The 14392-nt window shown below is 41.5% G+C and overlaps 1 protein-coding gene across 3 annotated transcripts in view; it reads right to left on the bottom strand.

Annotated features, from left to right (window-relative positions):
* LOC134348551 (endoplasmic reticulum junction formation protein lunapark-A-like) overlaps nt 1–14392 on the bottom strand; it is an 89297-nt gene that overhangs the window by 17733 nt on the left and 57172 nt on the right. For all 3 annotated transcript variants that reach the window (XM_063052106.1, XM_063052108.1, XM_063052107.1), the window contains exons 8-9: nt 12248–12331; nt 6202–6253 (exon numbers count right to left, since the gene is read on the bottom strand). In XM_063052106.1, the coding sequence (XP_062908176.1) occupies nt 6202–6253; nt 12248–12331 (136 nt within the window). The remainder of the gene's footprint in view (nt 1–6201; nt 6254–12247; nt 12332–14392) is intronic.

Raw genomic sequence — 14392 nt, 5'->3', positions numbered from 1 at the left:
AAGTCATTAATAAGCTCCTTCATCTTCCTGACATTGAAAAGAGGTTGGTGTTGTGAACAAACAAATTTTCAATCTCCCTCTTATATGCTGATTCATCACCACCTTTGATTCGGCCAACTACAGTGATGTCATCAGCAAACTTGAAAATGGTATTGGAGCTGTGCTTAGCCACACCATCATAAAAGCGTGAAGTGTGTAGAGCAGGGGGCTAAGTACACAGTTTTGTGGTGCACCTGTGCTGATGGAGATTGTGGAGGATATGTTGTTGCCAATGCTAACTGACTGCGGGTCTGCAAGTGAGGAAAAGCAGTACCAATTACACAAGGAAGCATTGAGGCTAAGGTCATGAAGCTTACTGATTAGTTACAGTACTGAATGCTGAGTTGTAGTCGATAAAGAGCATCCTTACTGTCCAGATGTTCCAGAGTTGAGTGAAAAGCCAATGAGATGACATCTGTTGTGGACCTGTTGTTCTCAGGCAGGAGTTGCCTCAAAACACTTCATTACTGTGGATGCAAGGGCTACTGGACAATAGTCATTGAGGCAGATTACCATGTTCTTTTTTGGCACTGGTATAAATGAAGTCTGCTTGAAGGAGGTGGGTATCTTAAGACTATCGAAGCAAGTGTTAAAGATCTCACTGACCAATCCAGCCAGTTGATCAGCACAGGTCTGTAGTACTTGGCCAGGTACCCTGTCTGCTTTTTCTGGATTCACTCTCCTGAAGGATGCTCGCACATGAGCCTCAAATCACAGGATCATCGGGGGCTGTGGGAGTTCGTAATGATTCCTCCATGTTTTCATGGTCAAAACGACCACAGAAGACATTGAGCTCACCTGGAAGTGAGGCCCTGCTGTCACCTATGTTGCTTGATTTGACTTTATAAGAGGTGATAGCATTCAAGCCCCCTTAATGAATGAATTTAATACGCTATTTGGAAAGGCAGCCACCGACTTGCACTGATTTATAAAACATATGGAGAGATAACACTACCATGAAGCAACAAACTAAGAATGCCAGCATTTCGTATCTTGCTGCCCAACAGTGGAACGGGATAGATCAGGGGTCCCCAACCTTTTTTGCACTGTGGACCAGTTTAATATTGACTATATTCTTGCGGATGGGCCAACGGGTGTTAATCACGACCGGAATATAGGTGATAAGTCAACTGTGTCACTTATAAGTAGCTAATACTCTCAATTTCCTTTCTAAAAGGGTTTATCTAATGAATTTAATATTAAACACACAGCACATATTTTCCTCGCATGAATATAGTGATAAGTCACTTATAAGTCAATAGTATCATAACATTTTAAGTAACGTTTGAATATTAAACACACAGTGCATATTTTCCTCATATGAACATATAAAATTATTGCAACACACCAATATTGCTGAATCAGTGGGAGCCCAGGGCTTGTTTCCCTGCAACAAGACAGTCCCATCGAGGAGTGATGGGAGTCATTGCAGAAAACCCCGCTTCGCAGAGATATGATGTTGGAAATGGAAGCAACGTTTTCAGTGCTTTCATGGCCATCTCAGGGTATTCAGCCTTGACTTTGATCCAGAATGCCGGCAGAGATGTTATGTCAAACATACTTTTCAGCCCACCGTCATGTGCAAGCTCGAGGAGTTGATCTTCTTCCCGCGCTGACATGGATGATTCACCGGGGACATTCACAAATGGGTCACAGACCCATTCTTTTGCACGTCTTTGGTCATTTGCGGTTGGGAAGTAACACTCGAATTCTGTAGACACCGAAGATAGGTGATCGTGCACCAGCTGTGAGAAGGACGGTGCAGCCTCAGTCTCTCCCAAAACCCCAGCTAATGTTGGGAACATGTCAAATATGCCCCTGTCCACTCGTCATCCCCACAGTTCCAGTTTGGCTTTGAAAGCAGATACTTTATCTGCCAACTTGAAGACAGTTGTCATTCTCCCCTGAAGTGACAAATTGAGTTAATTGAGCAGGCTGAAGATGTCACACAGATAAGCAAGTTTTGCTATCCACTCCTCGTCACTGAAGTGTGCTGCCAGTGGTGACTTTTTTCCTGAAAGAAATCTCTGTCGCTGCTCTCTTAACACAAAAACACTGGCCAGGGCTCTCCCCCTTGATAGCCACCTGACTTCAGTGTGTAAAAGAAGGCGTTTGTGCTCTGCATCCATTTCCTCGCAAAGCTGCTCAAACAGACGTGAGTTAAGGGCTTTTGCTTTGATGTGTTTGATAACTTCAACGACATCACTCAATACGCTGTTAAGATCAGGTGACATTTTTCGGCTAGCCAGCATTTCCCTGTGTATGACAGGGTGTGTAGACTGGCATTCAGGAGCAACCTCTTTCACTTGGGTAGTGAAACCAGACAGCCGTCCAGTCGTAGCTGCAGCCCTGTCTGTGCATATTCCAAGAATGACCAGTCCAGTTTGTCTGACATGTAGTCATTCAAAGACTTGAACAGTTCTGCCCCAGTTGTGTTAGTTGGCAGCAGCAGAGCACACAACATATCCTCGTGCACATCGTCTTGAAATATATAATTGCACATAAACCAGCAGTATTGCCTTGTCGTGACATCGGTAGACTCGTCGACCTGGATAGCATACCATGGTGACTCGTTAAGCTGTTCCAACAGTTGTGCTTCGATGTCCTCCGCTATGTCATCGATTCTCCTTGAAACTGTGGTAGCTGAAAGAGAAATCTGTGCCATCTTGTTAGCTGCAGCTTCTCCCAACAGTTCGTGGCACATCCTTGACAGCAGGCAGAATCAATTCTTCACCGACAGTGAAAGGCTTCTTAGCCTTAGCAATACGGCCAGCCACTAAGTACGACGCTCTCAGAGCAGCAGCATTTGTGGAGGTGGTGGCTGTCAGCACTTGCTTCTGTCCCGCTTGCTCACGTTTTTTCTGCTCAAAAAACTCAACAGGTTTGTCTTTAAGTGCAGGGTGCTTGGACTCAAGGTGCCGAAGCAGTTTTGAGAGCTTCATTGCCTCATTAGACAGCTTGTCTCCACATATCACACACAGGGGGCTTGGAGCATGCGAGTCACCGGTCGCAATAAAGCCATATTTTATGTAGAAGGAAGCTTTTTTTTTTGCAGTCTCGGCCTCAGCTGTCTCTGTGTTACCATCATTGTTAGGCCTTTTATGTCCCCTACCACCTCTTCCAAAGAAACTCGCAAGCGACGTTTGTTTTTTTTTACTCATTGGGTAGTTGTAGGTTAATGACCGACTAATGACCTCGCGTGCATTCAAGTTCAACAGTGGGCGTGACAAGGAATGAGGAAAGGTGCTGCTGACTCATATCGTTTCATATCGCCAAGGCATATCGTTTCCTCACGGCCCAGTAGCACATGCTTTGAGGCCCAGTGGTTGGGGACCACTGGGATAGATGGAAGATTCAGAACAGATATAGCAGTTCAAATTTGGGCACCCATGAGATGATGTGGATCCGGAGCAGCAGCAAACAAAAATGTAAAGCCAAGGGCTGGCAAGTCTCCTGCTTCATCACTGCCATCAAGCCAAAGGATCAACAAGGAACTTAGATGCTAATTGTGGTATTGGGTATTCCTGACAATGATGTACCATCAGTGAAACTCCAACGCAGCAAAACTTACAATAGATCAAGCTAAGCAATTTTGTAGTGAATGGACAGATCAAAGCTCTGCAATCCTACCACATCCAGTTAAGAAGTGACAGGCAATTAAACAGCTAATGAGAACATCCCATTCTCAATGGCAGGGCCCAGCAGGAAGAGATAAAGACAAGACCGAAACATTCACAAACATGCTCAGCCAGAATGCCAAACTGATAAATCATCTCAGCCTCCTCCTGAGAACCACAGCTTTAAGGGTTTTAGTAGGGTTATGAAAACCAATCATGACATGATGGAAACTACAGCTGATGGCAGAAGCAAATGGTAACGCTCGCTGTGGTAGGGATGTGGCAACATGACAAGCCATGATTTCAGCAGCTACATGGTAAGCAGTGCCATAGAAATAAAGATCATTCCCGCATCATAAGCCAATTACACTGTCAGTAACTACCAGAAATACTCAATTTGGTCAAATGGAAATACAGTTGAAATGGCCTCAAGGTTTGAAACCTAAATATTCATCATCTCAACAGCTGAAAGGATGCAAACTAATGCTTCTGTGAGGCACCGAAGAGCATTTCACCAATTAAATTTTAAAAATGCAATGTATTTGTTTCATTTCGCTCAATAATGAAATTCAGAATTCTACGATGTTCCAATCTGCTTACTTTGTTTTACTTTTGATGAAATATTAAACTGTTCTTAATATTCCTGGTTTGCCATTATCCTGTGATGTCATATTCAAAAAGTACTTTTTTCTCCCTCAAAATCTTGAATTGAATTCACAACTTGCAAATTTTGTGAAATAGTACAAGTGCTGACATGATATGGGAAAGTAGGGATGTCTGCTTCAGGGATGTACAAGTTAGACAGTTACAGTAAATGTAAGAATAATGAGGCCAAGTGGGAGTTTTTTTTAAAAACTAAAAAATATACAGTCAGTGACCACTTTATCAGGTTCCCATGTACCCTTGTTTGTTAATACAAATATCTAATCAGCCAATCGTGTGGCAGTAACTCAATGCATAAAAACATGTAGACGTGGTCAAGAGGTTCTGTTGCTGTTCAGGCCAAACATCAGAATGGGGCAGAAATGTGATCTAAATGACTTTGACCATGGAATGATTGTTGGTGTTAGACACAGTTATTTGAGTATCTCAAAAAAATTTTTTTAACCGAAATATACCTTATTCAAAAATAAAATTATGTGCAATAAACCATTCAATGCCTGTCAATCCTTTACCGATGTTTCCATTACAGTCTATACATTTCCACACTTCCTGCCACCCACGTGGCACTCCGTTGTTTCACTTTTCCACACCATTGTTGAGAGGTATACTCCCCACCACCTGACCCTTCCCACTCCTGCGGGAAAAGAACCCTAAACTGTGGTCCTTCTCCACCGGGCCCTTGCGGTGGCTGCACCGAGTTTCAGCGTGTCCCTCAGCATGTACTCCTGCAGCCGAGAATGTGCCAGTCGGCAGCATTCTGCCACGGACATCTCCATGTGCTGGTAGACCATCAAGTTTTGAGCCGACCAAAGAGTGTCTTTCACCGAGTTGATGATCTGCCAGCAGCACTGGATGTTGGTCTCCACGTATGTCCGGGAACAGCCCGTAGATCAGAGTGTCCTCTGTTACACAACTGCTGGAGATGAAACGTAACACTAGCCCGTCCATCCTCCTCCACACCTTCTCTGCGAACTCACAGTGTGCAAAGAGGTGGGTCACAGACTCCTCATTGCAGTCCTCCCGTGGGCAGCGGGGTGTGGAGGTGACGTTTCTGGCGTACAGGAAGGATCTGACAGGGAGGACCCCCCTCACCGCCAGCCAGGTGAGGTCTTGGTGCCTGTTGGTGAGGTCTGACGATGAGGCATTTTGCCAGATGAACTGGACGGTCTGCTCAGGGAACCACTCCACTGTGTCCATCACGTCCTTCTCCTGCAGTGCGTGCAGGACATTACGTGCCGACCACTGCCTGATGGCCCTGTGGTCAAAGGCGTTGTCCTGGAAGAACTTTTCTACAAAGTTCAGGTATGGTGGCCACGACCAGCTGACTGGGGCATTGCGCGGGAGTGGGGCCAGACCCATCTTTTGTAGCCAGGGCAACAGGTAGAACCTGGGCACATAGTGGTACTTGGTGCCCACATATCTGGGTTCCACACACGACCTGATGCAGCCACACACAAAGCTGGCCATCAGGGTGAGGGCGACATTGGGGACATTCTTGCCCCCGTTGTCCAGGGACTTGTGCATGACAGCCCATCTGACCCGCTCCATCTTGGATCCCCAGACGAATCTGAAGACAAGAAATTATTGATCTTCTGGGATTTCCATGCAAACAGAGCTTAAGGAAAAATTTAAAAACACAGCAGTTCCGTGGGCGTAAACACCTTATTGACAGAGGTCAGAAGAGAATGACCAGATTGCTTCAAGCTGACAGGAAGGTGACAGTAACTCAAATAACCACTCGTTACAATAACAGTGTGTAGAAGACCATCTCTGAACTCACAACATGTTAAACCTTGAAGTGAATGGGCTATATCAGCAGATGACCACAAACATACAATCAGTGGCCATATTAGGTACAGGATTCTTAAACTTTTGAACTTACCTTGACCAGGTCTCGGAGTAGCTGGCATTCCAGAAGTCAATTGATCAAGTTCCTATCATAAAATACCGAAATGTTATTGCTTACAAAATTACATTTCCAATGTTACCGCTAATATTTTAGAACAGAGATCAAGATTGCCAATATTAGGTGATATATGCAAAGAGGGAAATTATACTTAATTAGGGACAGAGCACAGAAGCAAGCCCTTCAGCCCACCGTGCCTATGTCAACCTTTAGCCTGTGCTAATCCTATTTACTCAAGCTATTTTTGTACATCTCTATGCCTTTCCTGTTTAACTACATGTCTAAATGTCGCTTCAATGTTGTGACTATATCTGATTCCATCACTATTTAGAAATCTGATGGTGGAGGGGAAGAAGTTGCTTCCAAATATTTCAGAGTGGATCTTGTGACCTAACCAACATTTTGTAAATGTGAAGTATTATGTCATAATTTTTATATACTGTGCATACTATTTGCCTTTCTCCTCACCCTACTGATCGTTGTTGCCACTTTCTGGAAACTATGAACTTAAACCCTCAAGGTCACTTGATTCATTAATGTTCCTTAGCACCCTATCTTTTACTGTATATGGGATCAGACTACTAAGTAGAAGGAGAGGATGAATAACTTTTACTGTTTATTCTAGAACATAAGCTAAGGGAGTGACCTGACCTAAGTACATAAAATTATAAAAGGTACTGACAGGTTAGATGGTCAGTGCTTTCCCAGCATGGAAATATCAGGGTGAAAGGGGCAAGTTTAATGACAATTTATATAGCAAGTGCTAAGTGCCCTTATCACACTGCCAGGGGAAGTTGAGGAAATACAGTTCTACATTACAAAAATAACTTTTAGATTAACCTCCTCACAAAAAGCATGCTTAGAATAAACAATAAGGACCAAATATCTTTAGAGCTATTTAGACAGGCACATGGATAAGGAATTAGGGATGTAGACCAGATGTAGGCAAATGTGCAGTTTAAATTGGCATCATAGGGTCAGCATGGATACCATGGGCTGAGGGGTTTGTTCATCTGCTGTACTATTCTACATTCTAACACTATTTGCCAAGATACCCCCCTTTGCACTTGTTGGGATTAAATTTCAATTGTCAACGTTCCCCTCAACTGTCCGTCAGATTTACACCCTGCTGTACCATTGGACAACTTTCTTCACTATCTGCAACATGACCAACTTGTGTCATTCACAGATTATTGGTCATGTCTCCTTCCTTCACAGCCCGTACACCACTGTCAGACTTCCAATCAGAACACCTTCTTTTCTCCACCATCCTTTGCCAAGCTAATTATGGATATATTAGCCAGCTTGGATCTCATGTCTTTACCTTCTGAGCCAACCAACCAATCACGCAGGACTTTGTAAAGTGCCTTAAATTCTACTACATCTATTGCCCTACTTTCAATCTTCTCAGTTCCAAACAAAAAATTCAGATCTATTAGCAAAAATGTGCTCATCCCATCAGGCTATTGACAACAAATCTCAGCCTTACCAATCCTGCACACTTTTTATAAAAATCACGCAGAATGGTGCTAGAATTGGAAGAGACGTCCCACAAACAATAGTGTGATATAGCCTGTGCTAGATGCATCAATCCCTAGCAAAGTGCTGGCAATGATAATCACCGTTCAGATACTCATGCACTATGACAAAACATATTGCAGTATTGCGCCAAATTGGACAGGCCAAGAATTGATCTATTAGTTCATCCATGAAATAATATGAGCTATCAGCAGCAGAGCTGTAAGGCACAATGATTCTCAGCCTTGACCAATGATAACCAAGTGATCAGTTCTACTTCAAAATAGTGGTAGAAGCACAATTTTCAGAGACAAATCTCAGGAGACATACACTCGTTTTTAACCACAGTTACCTGTACACTGATCAAAAGTAGCATGTTACCAACTTTGTTAAGTAATTCCATATCTAATTGATCAGAAGAAAACTAATGCTACACATCTGACCCAAGGAAAAATCTACAGACCAATGGTATAGTAATGAATAATGGGGCAACTAAAATTGGTAATACTCCAGAGGCCAGAATTGCATGGGGAAATCCACTTCAAATGTCTGCAGGTTGCAGGAGACAGAAAAAGTAAAAACAAGATATGGAATGGATTGCTGCTTAACTGAGAAGTAACAGGTGAAGGCTTCAAATTACCTTAAATTTATTAACAGTAAAACAAGGAAGGTTAGTGTAGGAATAGTCAAAGCTTAGTGGTAATAAGGGCATGGATGACGCCTTTCAATTACAATCCAAAGCAAGGCAAAAGATTTACTGGAAAGTGAAGTTAGTAGACAAATTTGCAAACTTGTGGGACTGAAGATAGACAAGTCTCCTGGTCCTGATGGAATACAGTCCAGGGTACTGAAAGAAATGGCAGAAGTTACAGTAGAAGCCTTGGTGATAATTTACCAAAATTCTCTGGACTCTGGGCAGGTCCTGGCGGAATGGAAGGCAGTGAATGTCATGCCACTGTTCAAAACAGGATGTAGGCAAAAAGCAGGTAACTACAGGCCAGCTAGCTTAACATCTGTAGTTGGGAAAATGCTTGAAGCTATCATTAAAGAAGAAATAGTGAGGCATCTGGAAAGAAATGGATCCATCAGGCAGACACAGCACTGATTCAGCAAAGGTAGGTCCTGTTTGATAAACGTACTGGAGGGGAACAGATGGACATTATTTACTTGTATTTCCAGAAGGCGTTCTATAAGGTGCTGCATAAAAGACTTATCCATAAGATAAGGACACAGGAGCTGGGGGTGGTGTATTAGCATGGATAGAGGATTGGTTAGCTAAAAGAAAGCAGAGCGTTGGGATACATGGGTACTCTAATTGGCAATCGGTGGTGAGCAGTGTGCCACAGGGGTTGGTGCTGGGCCCGCAACTGTTCACAATATACAATAACGATCTGGAAGAGGGGACTGACTGTAGTGTATCTAAGTTGCTGATGACACTAAATTGAGTGGAAAAGCAAATTGTGCAGAAGACGTGGAGAGTCTGCAGAGAGATATAGATAGGTTGAGTGGGCAAGAGTCTGGCAGATGAAGTACAATGTTGGTAAATGCGAGGTCATCCACTTTGTAAGGAAAAATGAAAGATTATTTTTAAATGGTAAAAAGCTGCAGTATGCTGCTATGCAGAGGGACTTGGGAGTGCTGGTGCATAAATCACAGAAGGCTGGTTTGCAGGCACAGCAGGCTATCAAGAAGGCAAATGGAACGTTGGCCTTCATTGCTAGAGGAATTGAAATTAAGTGCAGGGAAGTTATGCTACAACTGTACAGGGTACTATTGAGGCTGCACCTGGAGTACTGTGTGCAGTTCTGGTCTCCTTACTTGAGGAAGGATATACTGGCTTTGGAGGCAGTGCAGAGGAGGTTCACCAATTTCATTCTAGAAATGAGGGGTTAGACTATGAGGAGAGATTGAGTCACCTGGGACTATACTCGCTGGAATTCAGAAGAATGAGAGGAGATCGTAAAGAAACATACAAAATTATGAAAGAGATAGATAAGATAGAGGCAGGAAAGTTGTTTCCACTGGTAGGTGAGGCTAGAGCTAGGGGATATAGCCTCAAGTTTCGGGGGAGTAGATGAGGAGGAATTTTTCCCAGAGAGTGGTGAACCTGTGGAATTCTCTGCCCAATTAAGCAGTGGAGGCTACATCAGTAAATATATTTAAGACAAAGCTGGATAGATTTTTGCATAGTAGGGGAATTAAGGGTTATGGGGAGGTGGAGAAGAGTCCAGATCGAAGGGCCAGAGGGCCTACTCCTGCTCCTATTTCTTATGTTATACAAGTTACCCAGACACCTGAAACATTAGTTGAATTCTATTAAATTTACAAGAATCGACTAATAACAGAAAATGATACCTATTCAAAGATTCCACTACTCAAGGCAAGTAAATTATCCTAACAAAATAAATTTTTCCTAAAAATGTAATTTTTTAAAAAATCACTTACAGCAATGTACCAAATTAAAGGGCAGTATTTTGGACATCAAAACATCTGAGAGGCACCTTCAGGTTGAATAGAAGTTGAATCAGTTTGCTGGCATCTAACCACGTTGGCAAACACAGGCTGCTGCATTTGCAGTGATACCAGTATGTAGCACCAGCTGGATGTCACGTTAAAGTCCCACTGCACATTCAATAACCGTAAGAGCTGTCAATCTTCTTCCAGGGGTAGATGCTTTTCCTTCCATAACAAAATTCTCTTCTGTCCTTCTCCAGCTGGGACAATATCCTAACCATAGTACTGAATAACTAGCCACACTCTAATTAAGATGTTACAGCCCAGTTGACACACTCATCTAGCCCAGGTCCTTCCACAATACATCAAAATTTGACCAAATACTGTGCAAACAGTCTACCCTAAATTCAGCAGCAAATGGCTGTTGGCTGCACTTACTCTACAATAAACTGCTCACTGACGCCATGTTTGGATTTCATCAAGACCACATACCTCATCACAGCCCTGGAGCAAACAGCTGAGTAAAAGTGACTCTCTAGCCTCAAGAGAATGTCATGGTTTTTTGATAGCATTTGGATTCAATCATCTTCATGTGCTTCAATAACTTGAATGACCAACTCCCAACTACAACTATCCAATAACTCTGAACCCAAAAAAAGTGTTTTACCTTTTATGTCCATTGACTTTGGCTACCAGGGCTTCTTAATACCACTCATGATCAAAAGATGCCTTTCTGCCAAGGGCAGTTACTCTCACCTCACCTTTGAAATTCAGCTCTAAGAACCAAGGGGGTGATAATATCTGAAGTCAATTGGTCCTGATGAAAGCCTGAACTGAACATCAGTGAATACGTTAAGCACCATTGAATTCAGAGCAGATTAAGGTCATCTATCCATTCAAGCCTACTATGACAAAGTCACAGCTGATCTTCTACCTCAACACAGAAAACTGAGTTATTTCAAAATAATTTAATATCCAGAAACATCCTCAGTTTTGAATTAGTTCTCAGCTGAGTTTCCACAAATCTCAAAATTTACCACCTTCTAAATGAAAAGTTATTTACAACTGAGACAAGGTGATAAAGAACCATTCATTCCAGGACAGGAAGATCCGTAATTGAACACCAGATATCAATCCCAATTTAGACAAAGCACAGACTACCTTGACTTTTGCTGCTGTTTCATCATTAGCTCCCAATCTTGGGGCTCATCAATTACTAACAGAATGGAAGCACAATCAGCAGAGCTGCAACAGTTCTAAAAAGCATCACCAACCATTTCCTGAAGGTCATCAATAATGAACAATAAATGCAGGCTTACCCAGAAGTGCAAATATCCCACTAATGATTTCAAAAACTCTGAAGAATATTAAAGATAACTTCAATCAAATCAGCTATATTAACAGCACTGAAAAGGGTGAGTTCTTCAATATAAAAGCCTTAACTTCCTGACCTTCCAAATATCTACAAGGCAGATCAGGACTAGGGGAATATGCAATGCTTTTCTTGATAGGCATGTTTGCTGAATATCCAAGCCTGACAACTAGAACAAAGTTTTCCGATCAATCTATCAATGCCCAGCTTTTTCACTACCAGTAGTCAGTACTTGAAACATCACTTCTAAAGATGCCACAGGACAGTTGTACTTGGGTCTCTTACACAAGGGAAGCACTTTTAAAAAGTGAAATCTGACATATTTAACCAGTTTTTGATTTTATCTATTGAATAGGTAAAGGAAATATAATAAAGCTGTGTTAATGGATTTTTTTTTTATAAATCACTTGATAACTTTAGCAAAAAAAAGATTGGTAACATCTCATTTTGAATATATTGGGCTAGTCCAATTTACCACAGCAGAAACAGAAATGCTTCTCTGAAACCCAATGGAAATTTTTCACAAAACATCCAATTTACCCATCAATTCATTTTAATAGATATTTGATTGCAATTTAATTTACAATAAGTATTTTGAATACAGAATTATCAGAGCACAAAATTTTTCCTCCAATCATCAAGTTCCATTCACAGAAGTGTTGTGCTTTAAAGACTTACTTTAGCTTTCTTGGATTCTGGGTCAAACCTCTCCAAAATTAGTTTGGCATTCTTATATGTCTCCTTTTCCATGACCTCTTCAAGCTATTTAGAAACACATATTAGAAACGCATTAGTGACATATACATTTTGATCATAACGTTTCTCTTGCAGTTTCAGTCTTGACAGACCAAAAGTGACAAAATTCAAGGTGAACAGCATTAAAGAGACTTCATTGAAAACTTTTCCATGGTTACTATATTTCATATAGCAACAACTGTCATTTGTTACTGCTACTCCCCACAATGAATTTTTTTTAAGGAAATTAAAAACTTTACTTCAGTAACTTAATTCAGTGTGCAGCTGAGCATTCAGAATGTGTTGAATCAAGGGCAGCAATAAGGACCTCTGTGTACCCAAGTTGCATAGAAAAGAAATGTGAGGATCTCCCCTGTTGCTCAGTCAAATAGACTGAACATTCAGAAGGTTCTCAGCAGAGTTTCATTGCCCCATCCAATGTAAAATAATAGGTTGAGTATCAAATTAGCTTGGCAATGATTTTCAAATGAAAGCAATAGAATAAATCGTGAAGGCACATTCCTAACATAATAGCCTTATACTTAGCAAATATTGCAAAACAGTTTCTATCACCAAAATAAACAGAAGGTAAACATTATACTTTACTATCACTAAGACTTCACAATGCAAACTGAATACATAATTGAAGCTAAGTGATACATTGTCTATCTACTGCAAACTTGAAAATGCTTTGTTTCAATTTGTGAAACAATTTCATAATGAGATTTCCAGCACAGCTTCGAACATGGATTTAATAACACGCTGTCATGACAACCTTTCCCTCAATGTCAGCAAAACAAAAGAGCTGATCACAGTTCAGGAATGGATGGTACATGTGCTCCTGTCTTCATCAACAGTGCTGAGGTTGAGTAGGCTTAGAGCTTCACGCTCCTTGGAGTGAACATCACCGCTAGCCTGCCCTGGTCTAAGCACAATGACTCCACAGCCAGCAAAGCTCACCAACATCTCTACTTCCCCAGGAGGCTAAAGAAATTTGGCATGTCTGTGTCAGCCCTTAATAATTTTTTTTTTCAGTCAATGCACCATAGAAAGGATCCTGCCTGGATGTATTACGGCTTGGCGTTTCAAGTACAGAGCCTGTGTATGCAAGAAAGTACAGAGTTATGGACACAACTCAGCACTTTACAGAAACCAACCTGCATTCCATGGACTATTTTTCAGTAAAGCAGCCAGCATTGCAGACTCTTCCCACCCAGGACATTCCCTCTTCTCCCCTCTCCCACTGGGAAGACAATAGAAGAGCCTGAAAGCTTGTGGTACCACCAGGCACAAAGACAGCTTGTACTCCGCTGTCCAGACTTCTATGGCTTCCTAGTAAGAAAAGATGGTCACTTCACCTCATAATCACTTCATTATGATCTTGTACCTTATTGTCTACCTACACTGTACTTTCTCTGTGGCTGTTGTACTTTAATCTGTATTATTATTATTTTACCCCATACTGCCCGAAATGCAATGTGTAATGTCATGACCAGTATGCAAGACAAGCTTTTCACTGTAACTCAATACATGTGATGATAATAAGCCAATTCCAAATCCAGACACTGCTGCCACAAGGCCTAACCTTGGAATGTTTGTCAAGGCCAATCTGATGCAAATTTAGGTATTTTTCTTTAATTATTAAATATCAAAAATATTCTGCCTCAGATGTAGCCATGCTTTTAAATATTATTGAACAACCTCTTCATCTCAAAAAGCTACAGCAAATGTGAACAGTAGGATAATTATTTCAAAGTTTGTTGAACTTTAACGAATTATTTATAATATCCCATTTACTACTTAAATCCATGAGGTCCCAAATTTTCTTTAGCTTTTTATAAAATATTCAATAAACTGGAGCTCACTTCTTCTTTGCAAGCGTATTGGCGTCCAAAAACTTAACATAGTTGCACATACTTCCTCAAAAAGCAACACATAGCAACTGGTGCTAAAAAAGGGCAAAAACATTCATTGGCATCTACTGAATCTTTAACAGATGTCAGAGGTAAACAGAAACATTCTTTTGATGCTGATAAGGCCTAGAACAATTTATGTAGGAACACAAATGACAAGGCTTTAGCATTAAGT

This window comes from Mobula hypostoma, chromosome 6 (assembly GCF_963921235.1).
Source record: "Mobula hypostoma chromosome 6, sMobHyp1.1, whole genome shotgun sequence".
NCBI lineage: Eukaryota > Metazoa > Chordata > Chondrichthyes > Myliobatiformes > Myliobatidae > Mobula > Mobula hypostoma.
Note: the sequence above shows the minus strand (reverse complement) of the source record. Positions and strands in the feature narration are given on the sequence as shown.